Consider the following 18,447-nt stretch of genomic DNA (forward strand, 5'->3'; position numbering starts at 1 on the left):
ACCGCGCAAATCGGAAGCCTGGGACTAAGGTAGGTACTTCATCTGCGATGAGTTGACCAGCGGTAGAGGAATTAGTCCCGGTAGGTACTTCATATATGGTAATTATAATGTACCCAAATATAATTACCATATATGAAGTACCTACCGGGACTAATTCCTCTACCGCTGGTCAACTCATCGCAGCTTCCGATTTTTCAAGATGGAGAGTTTGAGGTTGGAAAGATAGAAGGAGATGTGGAGAGTTTTAGGTGCAAATGTTTTGGGAAAGCAACCTCCTTCTTGTCATAAGAAATGATAACTCTCGCAAAAAAGATTAAGGAAGAACGGGAGAAGAAGGAAAAGGGAAATAATGCGACTGAAAGTCCAAAAAGCACAAGGATATCTGTTCGCGACAAATTACTTACGAAAGGTAAAGGTGATTTATTATCAGTGTACGCAATTGTACAAAGATCTGTTTAACGTATTAAAATAATAATGTAGCTTCCAAGCTAGTATTTATAGGAAGAAATTGAGCTCTCTTCCAGGGATTTTTTAAGCTTGTATTTCAGTTTATGTAGCTCTTTCGTTGTTTCTTCTCACGCCTTTAATTTTTGTGTCACTTTTTTCCGTTTTTAGAGGTGACCGAACTCGAGGAAAATTTGCCGGGTAAGTACAGAACCAAAAATATCTTATCGCACATCTGAGCTTAAGTTAGGGTCGAGTTTCAATTTTCTAGTTAAACCTATTTGTTTCATTTGGTTTTGTTTGTGTGTTCTAAATATTTATTTCGTCGACATATTTGTAATCCGATATACCCCTTTGTTAAGGTTAAATATAAAATATTTTTTGCACATATTAAATTTGTACATTCAAACTTAATATACTTTCGTGTTAGCAAAAGTTCTTCTTTTCCAATGCATCAAGCTGTAGAATAACAAATAGATCCACATGTATCAACTGAAAATGACCTGTAAATATTGCAGTGCAATTACAGAGTAATTGTAATTTTATACAATTAAATTTGTGGAGCACTTATAATTTTAGAAGAGACTAATTTTGTTGACTCGTTCAACAAGCGACACGGCCCTGAATACTGGCGACGCAGAAATTTCTAAACAGCGACAAGCGACATCATTACGGCACTGAAATGGGACTGCGACGCAAACACTAATAAATGACAGTGACATTGGAAAGTTGAACAATCCTAATAGTTAATAATTGGCTAGTAAATTTATGATAATTATATCACGTGAAAGTGACCCAGAGTGCAGCAAAAGGCATTATTTTCAATAAATGCTCAGATTCTCAAAATTTCCCCAGACACCCCAAACCGTGCAGGGTTCAATTCACCACTCGAAGTTAATTCTTGCCTTGATGGCCTAGCCTGATGAAAGTCTGTCTGAAGCCCTCTCATAAAAAAGAAAACCCCAATGATATCCATTACAGAATTTACTCAATATCAGGGACGTCGCTTGGGCCAGCTGCGGGCTAATTTCACCAGCTGAAAGAGAACTAAAATCCGGCTGAAATCTCACATGAAAACAAAGACTAAGGTAAACGTTTAGAGCTGCCAAAGCCAGAAAAGCCAGTTGGGCTTGTTGATGAGCCGGTTTAGTGTCTTCTTAGCTACATCCCTGCAATATCTCTAAACTATGATATAACTGGCTAAGATGAAGTTAGATTGATGGAAAAGAAAAGCAAAAAACAACAGCGACATTTACAGGTGTTGGTTAGGCAACATTGGTCCCCAGAAGCGTGGAACATTACGACACCGCTACCCTCCTTGGAAGGCCCCTCTAGGCATACAACTTGCATATAATTTATGAGAGTTGGTTACTATACCATGGGTAGGGGAAATTCAAGTTTGAATAGGAGAGGACTGTACATATAAATCCTTGTTTTGAGACTGTTCTTTGGTTGTATTTGCCTTAACAGAGTCATGCAAAGTGGATTTCAAGGATCCAAATGTTCTTCATGAATTTACTCTCACTATAACACCAGGTCAGACAGTGAAACAAATGTACGGTTATATAACGTCATTGAAACCTTTTAAAGTATACCGATCATTTTTCTTTATTTATTGATTTATTTACTGATTTCTCTTTTTTTAAGGAGAGGGGTACTGGAAGGAGGGAATTTTTATATTTCACGTCATGATACCAGAGGAATACAACATTAAGGTAAGCATAAGTTTATTTTATTTGCATTTTTTCTTTAGTTTGATGACCAATACCAAAACACCCTGCAAGTACTGCAAGTATAGGCACCTCTCCAAAGGTTCCTTCCTGCAGACAAAACGGACTGTGAGTTTCTGTGGCCTGATGGTTAGTGGAAAGGACTTTGGATCTAGCAGTCTGTTGTATTCTCAGAGCCTCTTTCCACCCAGGTCCCGGTTATTCAAAGGATGGATAACACTGTCCACCAGATAAATCACTATCTAGTGGATAGCGTAGTTTGTTTTGCCAACACTTATCCTGTGGAATTACCCACCCTTTGAACGACTAGGGTCATGACTGTGTATAAGTGCCTACCAGTGAACTTAATGCTGGGTGTAACCTCATAACGGACTGGTATCCCATCCACGGGGGCAAGGGGAGTAGAAATACTCCTAGTCGCTTCAATGATACCTTTTACTTGAATTTGTTATTTTGATAAAAGTTTTGTCTTTGACAGCCACCTCATGTTTGGTGTGAAACAAAAATCTGGCATCCGAACATTAGTGAGAATGGAGAAGTCTGCTTAAGGTATTATATGTCAAAGTTATAAATATCCAAGGCAAAAGGCTCTTTCTTTCTTAACAGTAAAGAACTATTATATAAGGCTGATGGTAATGTCATAATATTAACTTTTACAAAATTGTTTTCCTTTCCCACTGTCAGTCAGAGTTATTTCTGATGCAAAAGTTCCTCCTTAAGTTTCTATATTTTCATACATTTACATGGTTTTGCTTTGTTCCAACTGTGCAAAATTGGTCTTCATGATTCTTTGTTAAGCTCCACTGAAAGGAGGCAGTCCCAGCGCCATTTAAAACAGCTCAAAAAACACACAAAGAATCAGGAGGAAAATGGGATAAATTTGAAGTGAACGATCACTCACACTCCAAAACTGAAACACAAAAACACTGCATGTAAAACGTCCAGCGACTTACCGGTAATCACGTTGTTGGATCGAGGGCCCTATACTTACGATGACAGGTCCCGTTGTACAAATTATCACATAATTTTTGATGATATGTAAGGTTGCCAGTTTTTAAAGAACAATATTCATCAGTTAGTTATATTTCCACAGTGGTTCTCCAAATGTGACAAGAGTCAAAGTTACCCTTTTCCCTTTCTACCCTTTCCCTTTCTTTTAAACAGCTTGTTGAGGGAACACACCCTTGATGGCTCTGGCTGGGCCCCAACAAGAAAATTAAAGGTATGATTGAGTTGATTGTGAGGTCCAAGCATGGTCGCCTTATTGTTAACATGTTAGATTCTAGATCGAAAGTTACAGCTTCCAGCCTTGCTTGGGTCAGTTTGTTGTGTTCTTGGACAGGAGACTGAGCTCTCACAGTGCCTCTCTCCACCCAGAAGGGGGGTAACCCTGTAATGGACTAGCATTCCATCTAGGGTAAAGGTAAAGCCTGTATCCGAGCCTCATGGCCCATACAGCCGGAGCTTATCCCGGTTTCTGTAGCATTAAGCAACTAGGAGTATTGCTACTCCCCCCTGGATGGGATGCTAGCCAATCGCAGGGTTATCCTCCAGCAGTAAATTCGCTGGTTCCCTGGGTGGAGAGAGACACTGTGAGAGTAAAGTGTCTTGCCCAAGAACACAACGCAGCACCCCAACCAGGGCTCGAAACCCGGGCCGTTCGACTCGGAGTCGAGCGCGCTAACCATTAGGCCACCATACCTCCCACATCCTTGGGGAGGATAAATACTCCTAGTTGCTTCATGCTATGGAAACTACAGTTTAGTGCTGGTAATGATGAGGCATCTATCTCTTTTGATTAATAGGACGCAAACAGTCTTTTCAGAATAAATCAATGATCTTATTTTGTGACATCAAGTTTTCACGATTAAAAAGACCTTGTGAAAATGCAAAAACTTGATGTTGCAAAAATTTCATATAGTAAGTTGGGGGCATTAATTTATTTTCACTTTATTGAATTTTACTCTTTCCTCAGGATATTGTGTGGGGACTTAACTCTCTGTTTACGGTGAGTACTGTATGGTGCAAAACGGTGGTTTATTGAATAACTTGACATGCTCTCTGAATTTATGACTAAATCTGTTGCTTTTAAAAAGTATGTGTGATACATTAATGTTGTTATAATTTGTACATGAAACAGGGGCACAACCCCCCTTTGCTACCTCTTATTTACATGAAGCTCCCTAGTGTAGCTGTTTAACTAAATAACGAGCTATCACAATAGGCCTGCAATGTGTGCAGAATATACAACAACATATTTTTCTGCACGCATTGCTTGCCTATGGTGCTGGCCAATGGGTTTTTAAGCAAGTAATGTAACCCTTGTAATTTTATTTTATGTACTGCAAGAATTCAGTTACCAATTATTGTTCATCCATTTTATTTGTAGGACTTGCTGAACTTTGATGATCCACTCAATGTAGAGGCTTCAGAATTATATTTTAAGAATAAGGTAAGAAATGTTTGGTTCACAATCTCAAGCTGTTACCCTGTTCTTAACCCTTTCACTAAATATACAACGAATGTCATTACATATGCAACGAATGTTGCTGAAAAAAATTGAAAGACAAACAGCAACATATGAAAGTACTGCTCAATAGCTTAAATTTGAACGATCACACACTAGGTTTTCATGCACAATCTTAAAAGCTACCACCACCTTGTACAGCACAATAAACAGTACTACATGAAAGTACTGCTCAATAGCTTTCATTTGAATGGTCACATTCAAGGGTTCCATCCATAGACTTTAAAGTTGGAACCACCTTGTACAGCATAATAAACAATGCCACTGGCGGCCGTAAAAGTACTGCTCAATAGCTTTTATTTAACGGTTACACACTAGGGTTTCATCCACAGACTTAGAAAGAACCACCTTGTGCAGCATAATAAACAGTACCACATGAAAGTACTGCTTAATAGCTTTCATTTGAACGGTCACACACTAGGGTTTCATCCATAGACTTAAAAGTTAGAACCACCTTATATGTAGCATAATAAGCAGAGAATGCCTATTATTTTTTATGTTACTTTTTAACAGGAATCATTTCGAAGAAGAGTCGAAGACTACATCAGACTGTATGCTTCACCAAGAAGATAGCAATAGTACAGGCGTGTAACACTGGACTCCAAAAAATGTTTACCATCAATTTGATAATTAACAACAACACATGACAAACTTACAAAAACTAAAAATAGCTGTAAAATTAAATTTGTTTAGTAATGTAACAGTTGTAGCTTATAGATGAACAGTGCAAGCTTGCCTAACGGTGTAATGTAAATATAGGCCTTTACTGCCTTTGTAGAAAGTAGCTTGCGAGCGATTGAAAATTACCCTTTTTTGAACCCTGAAAGCTAGAACAATTGGTTGAAAGGGGGAATCAACGAGTTTCCAACGAATTCAGACAATTGTGACAAAGGCTTGTTGCTTTTCTTTTGTTAAAAAAAATAAAAATTAAATGTGGCTAGGTTACGCTATTGTTCTAGATGTTTAGTAATAAATTCTTATGGCCTAAACATGTAGAACATAATTGGAATACTATAGAAAGTGAAAAAGGAGAACGGATTTTCAAAAGTGGACGAGTTGAAACCTTTGACAACCCGAGCAGAAGTCATCTTCAGAGTTCAGAGAATAGCTTCTGTTATATTCTACTGATCACGAAATAAATACTGCTAAGTGCCATTTTAGCTAGTTATTACCAAAGTAGCCGAATCTAACCCCAACAATGCAGGCAATCAGCTTCTTGGAGTAAAATTAATGAGATATAATGTAAGGGTGCAGCAGTGTTCTTCACTTGTACATAGCATTTTGTATTATTTGATACTAGAATTACATTATTTAGAGCTAAGTGTTACACACTAGAGTGCTTTTCGATTGAGTGTCGAAAGTGATCCTGAATAGCATTGGTTTTGCTTTACCACACTGTGATTGGTCTACAAAAACTCGCGCCAGTTTTTCAACCAATCAGAAGTGTAGCCAAAACCAATCATGGATCATGAATGGCTCACGCATTTTCCTGCGCTTCGCGCCCGCTACATGTATTTGCTCGAGTTTTGATTGGTTCTCTGGATTGTCTTTGTCCTTTGTGATTGGCCAAAGTGATTGTACTTAGGTTTGGGGTTTATGACAGTCAATTGAAAACCGCTCTATAATAATGATATAACACGATAGCTAGAGCAAAGTTGATTCAAGATAAACCAAACCCAAAGTGATTTTTAAGCCCAAACGTGCCCTGAGTCTTCCTTCCCGCCCTTTCTCCCACCTCTCGTATGGTCCCTTCGGAAATCCCGTTTATGCCAGGGGAATCTTGTTGTGTTTTCTTCATTCCCCATCGGGAGCCCCGGCATTTTGTAAACTTCTGATTTGCAACCTTCAACACATACATGTATCTGGCTTTACATTCAAGATTGCTTAAAATAAATATAGAAATATCTTTAGATAGTCAAGTCTACGTTAGATTTAGCCAATTTTTACACAAGCCAATCGGATCTCAAGAAATAAAAGGACTTTTGTCAACCAAGAAATAAAAAAAGTTTTAGATAATTAGGTATTAGTGATAATTAAACATTGACAAAATAGTCATTTAATCTATGTCGTGACTTGAAAGTCAATAAATTTAAATTATCTACAACCATGTTGTTTTACAATTTCCATGGCAAAACTCAGTCATCTCATAATAACCACCCCCACCCACCCACCCCACATTTAACATTCCCTCCGGCAGTAACATCTACTGTTTTAGAAACAGTTCGGACCATAACCATTTTTGGATACTCGATGACGTCACCAATAATGGCGCCGGTTGGTGACAAAGAGGATACTCATACATAACTCTTATTCGTGCCCAGTGATTTTAGCCCTTAGCCCTATCCCATGAAACTGTCGCTTGTGATGAATAGTAGTCAGAGGGAACAAAAACGGTGTCTCCACAGTGTCACCTTAAATTATAAACCGCGTTATTACATACCGTTCCTTGGTACCAGAGGCACCAAATTTGTACACACTACCACCTAACCCCCGGCACTATCGCAGAGGTCAATATTTTTATAATTCAGACACGTTCAAACTTACGCACTTTTGAAAAAGTGTATTATCATCCAAACTCAGCTAAAATCTTTTGCTAGCTAACTCGAGTTACTAGAAGTAAAGCCTTAAGGAAATTATAATTTTGAGAAAGCATCTTACAGAGGCGGCGGAGCGTTTTGAAACGTGGGGGGCGGCATCGCTCTCCAAGCCAAGCGCTTACCCCCCCCCCCCCCCACGGAGGGGGGGGGGCGCATCCTTAACAGTGGCCGGTGTGGCCGTAATCGATTTGTGACAATGCTGAACTAGGCAGTTCGGACGATCCAGCTTCATGGTGCTTTTTCAGTTGTTCTTTAGAAGTCGGAGGGCAGAAAATGTACGCTCTGAAGTCGCCGATGAAACAAGTATTGTCAAATATGCGGACCTCTCTTAGTACGGTTTGAGAAAATGAGTATCGCTGAAAGTCGTACACCATATTATACCGCCAAGCACGATCCTGATAAAACGATTTGTGCCTAGACAAACCAATTTTCTGCGCTAGCATACTTTCAGCACTGTAATGAAGAGGGTGGGGGGGGGGAGGCTGAGCCCTGAAATTTTTGTTTGGGGGGAGGCAACAGCCCCCCTCCCCCTTACACCCTGCTCCGTCGCCTCTGTTCTACACTAGGTTTCCCTGCAAGCACTGATTTCTTCCCCTGCTCAAGAGACTTCTGACATTCAAACCGAAAAATTCCATACTAACATCCGAGTTGCGTCTCTTGATTGTTTATTTCTTCTTATTAGAAAACCTATCCAGCTGGTTGTACAATAGTGAGAATCCTCCGCATTTTATTCATGAGACATGGTCACGCCCGTTAATGTGTTGCGCCCCTTGTTAATGAGATTCCATTCCAAAAAAGGGTAGTATCCGGTGCCTACTATACTACTGTAGTGTGAACGGTTACAGGGGCTAAATGTCTGTGCAAGGTTCATTTCAAGAAATCTCATTGTTGCTATATGGATGACGGGCTCTGTTTTGTACTTTTACAAACAAGCAATCGACCAGTTCTGCATCATAATCAAAGTCAATCTTTTGAATAAATAATCCATTTTGGAACTTTGGTCCTAGCGCCCAACTCAAGTCAGCTAAACTGAGAACGCAGATTCTTCGAAGCCAGTAGCCGTAGCAGAGATTTTCACTGTTCCCCGATTTGAACCACTTCACGACTCGAGTTATGAATTTCGGTTGCTCCCCCGTTATCCCTCCGGGGACTCCGGGATGCCGGTAGAGAGAAGGAAAAAATGACTCGTCAACACAATGCGTGTCCTTGAGCCAGTTTAAAAATGCTTTGGCGGTTTCGTCGTTTACGGCATATTCACAAAATTCTCTTGTACCCGCAATATAAGAAGACCCTTTGTAGATTTTAATTCCGTACGGGGGTGGGGTTTTCCTCTTTCCTGTATTATGCCACTTATAGCCATGGTTCTTGTTACTGGTTGATACTTGTTTCACTTCAAACACGAAAGATGTTCGAGTTCGGGTGAAATCTGTTAATTCAAAGCTTTCTGCGTTTGTTCTCCCGTTTAAGGCTTGTAATGCTTGTACGATTCCCTGGTTAGCGTAGAGAGGAAAATCTTGACCGCACAAATTAAACAAATAACGCCACTGGACAGAACTACCAAGCAACTCCTCGACACAATTCAACTGAGCTTGAACGGTAGAAACATGCATATACATAACTTTGATTCTTTTCTTTGAGATGAATACATTTGGCAAACACCGAACAACTTGTTCCACAGCATTTACAAAGGCAGAAGACGACGAAGCATCAATGTGTATACAGTATACGTTGTGAGGCATATAAATGAACTGAAGTTGTTTAACAAACAATCCCGCGCCTTTGTAAAGTAGAAGAGCGTAAGCAAGTGGAAAAATCTTTTCCGCATCCGTTGGTTGTGAGTGTAAAAACAACGCTAAAATTTGGCGGCAACTAAGCTTAGAAAATGTTTTGTACACGTGATAATCAGTCACGTGATGAGTGCTTGGTGCGGGTGTGGCACGGCCAAAATGAACTGCTTCCTCGATGCGGCGGGTGCAATAGTCCAACGACGGAACCTATAAATACCAAAAAAATTCAAAACTCGAAACAACTCCTACATACTAGGAGTTTTGTTGGGTTATGCAATGTTTTCGAGTTGTATACCTTGAAATGGCGTATACGAGTGACGATTTTTCGGCATACACACGGAACGTCATTTGGGGGAGTCCCAAAGAGAGCTCCAGTAGAGATCCTTAGACCGGAGCTAGTGCGAGTACGAGATTGAGTACGACTTTCGAATTTCAATGCAGGTTACGTTCCCAGAGCCCTTACTTCTCCCTGTTGCTGACCAATTCAAAGGAGACTACCGGTACAAGATTGGTGTGAAAAGGGATAATCGAAAAGATAAGAACTAAGTTTCAAAAGTCGTACTCGCATTCCGATCTGCAGGTCCCTACTTACTAATCTATATCTATATTTGGAACGTCCACAAACGGCTTATGTGAACGGACAAATGATAGTTGTTGCTTTAATGTTAGTGAGTTAAGTACACAGTTTAATACCACTGGACAAGATAGACCTACACTGTATTGTCAGAGTATAGTGTTGAAACGGACGTACGAAATGGGTGAGTGAAAATGAGATGGAAGAGCAAAGCACGCGTGGAACGTGCGTGCGTGAAAATTATTATTAATAAAATATATTTGAGATGAGAGAGTGAAACACACGTAGGACGTGCGTGCGTGGAAATGAGATGAGACAGGAGCCCATTACGCGTGAAACACAAGTGGCGCGTGTCCTGGCGAAATTTTATACTTTTATTATTTCAGTTTGATAGTCGAGAATAGAGTCTTTGAGCTATTAACTTAAAAAAAAAAACAGACAAAACAAGTCAAACCAGCTAGTCACCCACTTTTGTATGAAATGGCGATAAGAATTCTCCAGGCAGTGATAACTCCTCAGGTGTCGTACGTGGTTTAAAGTGGAAAACGCAAAACAAGGTTACAGTCAAAACCAGCAGAACTCCAAACAGCAATAATGACACTCTTCCAGGGATCCTTCCACGGAACAGCGAAAGCCTTCGCAGCCTTGACAATATTCTGATCATTCTGTTTGGAGAAAAAAATCACCAGTTGAAGTAGCTTTTTTGCATTACCATAACTACAGGCAGTATTCCAGAAGCGGGGCTTACAAGTTACCCATGTAACATTAACGCTAAAATTAAATGTTGGCTTCCTGGGTGGGGGGGGGGCTATTCGGAAAAAGACGTTATACAGGGAGGCTCCGCTCTTGGGTTTAAACCCTTACCCTTTCATATACATTTGTCAACTCTCTCTAAAACGGACACATTCGGAACCGCCTCCAACTATCGATCTTCGAGAGGTGTTCGTCTCATAGGAAGTTTAGCAACAGTAAAATGATTGGAAAACGGCAGGGACGGGACCAACACCAGGTGTCCGTCTTATGGAGGTGTCCGTTAAGAGAGTTGACTGTACCATTTTCGACCAATTAGAGAGATCTCCGTCTTATAGGGAGTTTAGTTACAGTAAATTGACTAAAAAATGGCAGGGACCATCATCAGGTGTCCGTCTTACAGAAAAAATTCACTAAGTTCTTTTTCGTTTCTCAAAAAGCATGAAAAACATGCTGATTAAATCTTGTATAAGAAACTTTTACCCCGTCATTAACATCAGGATAATTTTATACTCGAATTGCCCGCTTTTTTACTCCAGTTAACCTGTCTACCTTTCGGCATATTGTCGCGTACGCTTTTTGGACAACCTTTCTCGCAACAGCTGTGTTAATAGAGGGTCTGAATATAATTTTTAAGCTCTGTAACATGAAACAGTTTAATTTTAGGCATTTTAGCACTAACAGTAAAAAATTCACTGCAACAGTAAATCTTATCCAGAAAGAAAAAAAAACGGCCCCAAAAAGGCTAGCCTGCGTAGCTGGCGATATTGTTGGGTTTTTAAGTGCCTAACAGTAAGCGGCGAAGCCGCGACAACGAGCGGCGCAGCCGCGAGTGGCTTGGGGAGGAGAACCCAAGCCACTCGCGGCTGCGCCGCTCGTTGTCGCGGCTTCGCCGCTTGCTGTTGGGCACTTAAAAACCCAAAAATACCGCCAGCTACGCAGGCTACAAAAAGGCCAATATTATTTTGTTTAGTACATGAGAAAGGTTTTGGCCAATTTTCGACGATTTCCGATCATTTCGGAAGTTCCAAAGACTACCGAAGATGTCCGAGGAGAAACCAAAAAATTTTCTCTTTATTCATGAATGATTTTATCCAATTTTTAAAGAGCAGATAAGAATTTACAATGCAAAAATACTTAACAGTATTTTCTCCGGGAACAGCAAACACTAAAAATAATTGCCAAATAACACAACACTAAACCCCATTTAGACCCTCTTTATATTCAAATTTGTAATATATTTTGCCAAATAACACTTAACACTAAACCCCATTTAGACCCTCTTAACATTCAAATTTGTAATATGTTTTGCTTGAGAATTACAGTAAAACAATATCGTCACCAAACATTTGATACACAAACAGGTTAACACAAACGAAATTGGGATCAATTTAGGTTTCTGGGAAACTGCTCACCTACCCCCTCCCCAAACCTAACATTTTGCCCAAAGCGATAAGTAAGGGTTAATGTTAGGTTTGGGGAGGGGTAGGTGAGCAGTTTCCCAGAAACCTAAATTGATCCCGATATTGTTTCCCGACGTTTCGGCGACCTCCTAAAGCCATTATCAAGGTTTCAAATGAGAAAAATAAATTAAATGCGAGGTTCAAAGAGTAAAGCCTGGTTTTCACTAGTGACGTAAGCACAAGCGCAAGAATAACAGCTTTTATTTCACCGTAAAAAGGGCTTCGACTCAAGCAAAAGCACAAGCGCATTGCAGTTTTATGCTTGTGCTTGCGGCAAGCACAAGAACAAGGATCAAAATCTGTTCTTTTTGCGTGATTGCGCGTATGCTTGCGCTTGTGTTTGCGTCGCTAGTGAAAACCAGGCTTAAATTTACATAGCGGTGGTGGCTATACAAATACTTTAGCACAAATTGAATCCGTGCTAAAGTATTTGTAAAACAAACACTTAGCTCAAGCTTTTAATTAACTGAAGCAAAACCACCGAATGCGAAAAGTGGTAACGTAGGAGAACCATATTACCGCAGACAATTTTCTCACTGAAAACCGCGACCTAAATTTTCATCTTTTGTAATAACCGCACACTGCGTAGTCTTGTAAAACCGCAATACCGCAGGTTAAAATAAAAATTACCGCAAAACCACATCACCGCAAACCCTTATGCCCCCCTCCTTGATAATGACGTCACGAGGTCGCCGAAACGTCGGGGACACAATATCGTTTTTGTTTCCCTGTTTGTGTATTCCTAAATCATTGTTAATATAAACATTTGATAACGCTGTTTTAAAAGCGACATTTTTAATTTTTTTTCCAATACTGAATTGAGCTAGGGTCTAAGGTGTTTCTAATTTTATTTTTAGTGTGAATACGCTGCATCAGTTCCTAATAGCAAAGCGCGCGAGTGACGTCACGACTCAGACAAGACTCAGACAAACAAACCGAAATTGCGGATGATTTTCCTAAAACACTTTCTAAAGCAGCCGGCGTTCCTAAATCTTTTACATAAAACGAAAAATTCGCCTTAGATTTCTTCTATTTCTCTCAGAACACTGATGTTTTTTAGCCTCGTGGTGGTTATACTCATTTGCATTTTATTTTTTAATAGTCCTCGCGCGTTTCGCTATTAATTTTGTCATTGTGACATGCTTTCAAGTATCACTTGATAAAAAAACGTAAGGAAACCAAAAGTCGCCATTAAAAAATACTTTTCTCTATAGTTTGCGTGCTTTATCGGAATTTAAAGTTGTTTTCTCTCAGCATTAGACCTTTTGTAAGTTTGTGGTCTCCAAAGTTATACTTTAATTTGTAAAAAACAGCTTTTTCTGATATCTATATGCAACAAATACACCCCAAATCATGTCCTTTTATAATAATCATTTTTAGATCAATTCGTAGTTGATGAAAATTGTGTTTCGTTTGTGGGTTAACACCTTTAGCTAAAAAAGTTGTTTTCTCCTGAAGTTCTTATATAGAAATGTTCGCTGATAAAGGGCGTTTTTATTCTAAAGATTTACAATTTTAGCAAATTACAGAAGGAGCTAAACTCGAGATGTTTTTCAAACAGATTTTGTGCTTCTTGTAGCTAACTCACCTTGATAAGTTGAAACTTAACACGTTGAATTCAAGCTCCCCAAATTATGGAGACGAATAACGAAATAAGCATGACACCAGTCCGGCAAACTTTCTGAAACCTCGAGATCTTGTGGAACCACTCGTTCGCTCGCAGCATAGAACACTTTTTTGCGGCACTAAATTTGTTTCACGGCTTTATTTGTTAAAGGGCAGCAATTCAGAACTCATATTGACTCTCAATGAGTGCATATTGTCACTGTTCAATAATTATGTAATTGAGATAGCCCCACGGGGAGAGAGTTTGAAAATAAATAAAAAGTCAAGAGTAATACAGGTATTTTGCATCTTAATTTTTTTCTTGTGTTTTGAACAGCTTTGGAATTAAGAAAAAATGCTGAAAAACATACATTGCTTTACGTTTGGTCTGGAAAAGTCTGTGTTTTTGATATTTCTTCTCCTACCTCCGACAATGTTTTCCTAAAATTCACCTGCAGGTTTGGAAAACAATGACCTTCTCTGAAAAGTATATTGTGCTTCTTTTATGTTCGTTAGCTGAGTAATCGAGCATAAACCTGAAAAACAGAATTAACAGTTATTGCTTCGGCAAACGCACTATTGTTTCGGCTCATTAAAAACGTTGTCAATATTAGTTTATGCCCTTTTCAACTTGTGTAACGGATGAATGGCGTTAACAAAGCTTATTCACATGAAAGTCCAGACAAACCGAAGTTATTTTCGACATCACTTTCAGTCTAGATCTTAAATTCAAACTTCGCATGGACTGTGAAATTGTGCACATGCATTGTATTTGATCAAAAAGGGTCAATTTGGCAACAAGATTCGACTTTTTTTGTTAAAAAAACACACACACATAAAGATACAATATTTTGCAAGCCATGCGTGCCTAGGTTTTGAACTTGACGTCAGTATACCAACCTCGTCCCCAGGGCGCTTTTCCCTTCCCAGTCGTCTCTTGTGAGAAAAAAAAAATAATATGCAGGCGCAGGGAATGATGGGAAAGAGGCAGAAATGGAAGACAGACTCTTGCCTTTCCTCCCTCCCATGATCCTTCGCGTCTTGTAATTTTCGCATAAGAGACGACTGGGGACGAGTCAGCTATAATGTGTCCTTTGTCCAAGTCATTTATTTAAGCTTCCGTGTTTCAACTGCTGACTTGTGCTTTGCCAGAAAAGAACATGCCAACCCGTTAAGTTTTGTTTTGTTACGGTTTTGTTCAGTATCAATCGTCCGCTGAGTTTTTTTTCGATAGATTTTCGGATTTTTCAAAGAATATCAAAGGTGAACGCAAGATATTTTCCTGGCTAGTTTTATTTTCTGAACAAACTATCAATGAAGTTAATGTTTCCATTTACACTAGCATTTTCACTGGCTCTGAAACGTAGCGCACAGACCCAAAATAAATTGATTAATTAATTGGAATGACGCCAGAGTTTGTGCTTCAAAAATCTCCCCTAAAGAAAGAATAAAAAAATATTTTTAATAAAGTCGTCAATAAGCGTATCGTCATATCCGTTTATGCTCTAAGGCGAGAGTTTATGACAGAAAGGCTGCTTTTTACATTAAAATGTCCGTAACAGAAGAAAAAGAAGAGTAAAAAACGCCTTTCCGCTAATTAAAATTAAAATTGCTTGCCTTCTATGGTTAATTACTTCAAACTGAAAACGCTTACTCTTTTTAAGAAATTGAGTGAGTCCTTTTCTGGTTCGTCTCCCAAAACTTCTTCCTCTTCAAACGTATGATTCAACCACGAAGGCGAACACTAGACAAAGCCCCCCAAACAGCGCGAATTGAATTTTTATGTTGCTCTTTCTGCTGCACGAATTCACTGTGGATTTCGTGTCGCAGAACACTTTTCCTTCAATCAACATCAAAAGCTGTGCTATCACAAACTGCGACAGCAAAGTCAACAAAAGATTCGGTGACGTCGAAAAAGAAGGCCAGACTACAAACGAGTGACACTAGCGTCCTAGACAGTGTCAAACTTTACTTAAATTAACAAATAAAAAAGTCTAGTACGTGCTTTTTTCGGTTATAAAGCACGCAAGAAAGTGACGAGACCACGAAAAAAGTGTAGGTCTGTTTAAAGAGAGAGCACTCTGTTTAAACCAATGAGAGGACATTTTGGATTGGCACTTAAAGCTATTATAATAAAAGCAAATAAATTGAATGCAATTTGAGATTAAATTTGACTTTGTCATTATGGGGGAGCAGGGGTGGCATAATGATGAGAGCACGATTGCTTCCCACCAATGTGGCCTGGGTTCGATTCCGGCCCAATGCCATATGTCGGTTGAGTTTGTTGTTGGTTCTTGCCTTGCTCTGACGGGTTTCTGTGGTTCAACTCCCTGAAAATCTAACGTATCCAAATTCCAATTCGATCTGAATAGTGGACCCGCAGGAAAACCAGCTAGAGCTAGTATGGCTTCCCCTCTTAAAGAAGAAGGGATTGAAGAAACCAGACAGTTGGCCCCCACGCAAGAGCACTTCAGGTTGTCACTGGACTGTCTGGTGTCCGTCTACCTATTTTTTTTTTTCTAATTTTTCTAAATTTTACTAATCCTTTGAGAAAAACTTTCTCCTCCCAAACATTCCCAAAAAACACCCAAAAAATTTGAAAAACACCGAAACGCGAACGAAATATTTCCGTTAAGCTCATGTTAAGCGGTGAAAAAACGACCTTCAGGTAAATGCCACATTAATATTTATTTATTTTATTTTATTTTATGTTATTTTATTTTATCTATTGAAGCAAGAAATAAAGGGATTTTTTTTAATTCGTTGATTTGAAGCGTGAAGTTGACCGCCTGTCTCTAGCTTTTCAGAAAAAATGTGTAAATAATAATAATAATAATATTAATAATAATAATAATAATGATGATGATGATGATGATGATGATGATGATGATCATTATGATAATTAAAATAACAACGAAAATTTAGACAGGATGAACCTTCAGTACATGGGTGCGGTTATTAACGGGGTCCTGTTTAAAGAAAAAATATAACAGTATAAAACATGACACTTAAAAATAAGATATAAAAATCTTAGTAAGTAACATGTATATGCGTGTAGCGAGGACTGCCAAGTGTAATAGTTTTTAATAAACGATACTTCTTCTTCTCCTATTGTATGAACACAGGGGCCATAATCGAACAAAGTTAAACAAAAGTACAGTCAACTCCTACTACTACGGCGGACACCTTCGGGACCATAATTTCGTGTCCGTAATAAAGAAAGCTCGTAGTAGCGGGAGTTATTCGCCAGGACTTCAGCTTCTGTCCCGACTGAATAACGGGGTGTCCGTAATAGCGAGGTGTCCGCAAGGCGGGAGTTGACTGTATTGTTGATGCGCTAAATACAATAAAATTCTTGGACGTTTCGAGACTTGTGTCTCTTCATCAGCGTCAAAAATGCCGCGTAAACGATATTTTTTGCGGAAATGGGATTCCAGTCCATTGTGAATCAAACGCTTCTTTCATCGCTTTTATCACATCCACCGAAGAATCAGATGAGTAATCTCTTGACAGCATTATAAAAGGTAAGTGAGCCTTTCAAAAGCAATTAAGGGACTGTGTCACGGCTGAGATCAGTTTATTTTATAACGTTTTGCCAAATACTCGCTATGAAACCTAATGTTTGCAAAGAAATTCCTTCTATGGATCTAAATAACAAACAAAATGTGTCTCCCTGGCGTTATAATTTAAAGTTACAAGCAAACAAGATTAACTTTGAAAACTGTTCAGCTCAACGATATTCAAAAACCCATAACGCAATCAGTTTTAATATTCGCCGCTTCTACCTATCCATAGTCCTTTTGTGTTTGGTGTGTTATTGAAATGTCCCTTCACTGTTTTAAGAGTTTATTTTTATTTTTAACCTAATTTGATGTTCATTTCTCGTGCCTAAAGTTTGCGAAAATCCGCACGAGATTTTAAGTGTAAAGTTATGTTTAGCACAATAATTTTCAAAACCTGAGTTTTCGGCTCTTAACACGTGAGTACTGTTGACATGTCAACAAAACGGTAATTTGCTCTCAATACTAATTAATTAGATCAAATTTTACTAAAATTACTCAGATTTCGATGAAGTTAAATAAAGCGGTTGCCGAAAAAACCCAAACCAAATTTTATATGTAGTGAAAGAAGAGTTTTTGGGCACTTTATAGCCATAAAATGGACCCAATTGGAGAAAAATTGCCAAATATCGAAAATTCAGTTTGTAATATGGTGAAACTCTGTTTACTTTGTAGACTGCTATCAAATCTTCGTCAAAAAAACGTGTTTTTCGTTGTGACAAATAAAATCTAGAACCGAAAAACGGGCATAAATAAAGTGCTAAATACTTCTCAGTACTTTTTACATATTTTTCTTATTCCAGATTATATAACTTACCGGTATACCAACAACGCCAAGACGTTTTTGCGAATGCTTGTTTTTTATTTGCTAAAATATTCGGCCATTATTGGCCCGCGAGTGCTCGAAATAGATTTTCGCAAATAACAACAACAACAACAACAACTTTATTACCAAAAAATACTTACACACGATGCTGGGAATATTTCCGAAATTCCGCCGTATTTTGAAAACTAAACCCCTTTGAAAACTCGTTAATATCTCTGTAAACATTAAACATGAAGGTAGGTTCCTTTATCCGCGGTGGCCGACATTTGCGCGGCATTTCCATAAGTGCATTCGCTCTAAATGTATAGGCCAATATTTCGATTCAAGAACATTAGTTGTTATAGGCGAAATATAGGCCCATTAAAAACACCTTTTGCCGTGTTGCCAGCCTTGCATTTAAATAAGTTGTTCAAATTGAATGCTGGGGGTGACCCTGCAATGGACTAGCATCCCATCCAGGGGGGAGTAGAAATACTCTTAGTCGCTTCATGCTACGGAAAACAGGATAAGCCCCGGCCTGATAAGCCATTAGGCTCCAACGCAGACTCTTTTGACTCTTTTTATATCAGCTTTTCTGGAGGAGG

At 38.9% G+C, this 18,447-nt stretch overlaps 2 protein-coding genes across 2 annotated transcripts; one reads left to right on the plus strand and one right to left on the minus strand.

The window, feature by feature from the left end:
• Positions 1–184: 184 nt before the first annotated feature.
• Positions 185–6,805, plus strand: LOC144630621 (NEDD8-conjugating enzyme UBE2F-like). Its single transcript, XM_078488997.1, has 9 exons — positions 185–409; positions 616–645; positions 1,915–1,980; positions 2,092–2,159; positions 2,653–2,723; positions 3,339–3,396; positions 4,150–4,182; positions 4,564–4,626; positions 5,215–6,805. The coding sequence occupies exons 1-9, from the start codon at positions 292–294 to the stop codon at positions 5,272–5,274; spliced, it is 567 nt and encodes a 188-aa protein (XP_078345123.1). The 5' UTR covers positions 185–291; the 3' UTR covers positions 5,275–6,805.
• A 1,141-nt stretch (positions 6,806–7,946) lies between these two features.
• Positions 7,947–13,531, minus strand: LOC144630529 (N-acetyllactosaminide beta-1,6-N-acetylglucosaminyl-transferase-like). Its single transcript, XM_078488887.1, has 3 exons — positions 13,461–13,531; positions 10,129–10,324; positions 7,947–9,292 (listed from the first exon to the last, which is right to left on the minus strand). The coding sequence occupies exons 2-3, from the start codon at positions 10,321–10,323 to the stop codon at positions 8,171–8,173; spliced, it is 1,317 nt and encodes a 438-aa protein (XP_078345013.1). The 5' UTR covers position 10,324; positions 13,461–13,531; the 3' UTR covers positions 7,947–8,170.
• Between the last annotated feature and the right edge of the window lie 4,916 nt (positions 13,532–18,447).

The sequence above is a fragment of the Oculina patagonica genome, chromosome 11 (assembly GCF_052425735.1).
Source record: "Oculina patagonica isolate OP01 chromosome 11, crgOcupat, whole genome shotgun sequence".
NCBI lineage: Eukaryota > Metazoa > Cnidaria > Anthozoa > Scleractinia > Oculinidae > Oculina > Oculina patagonica.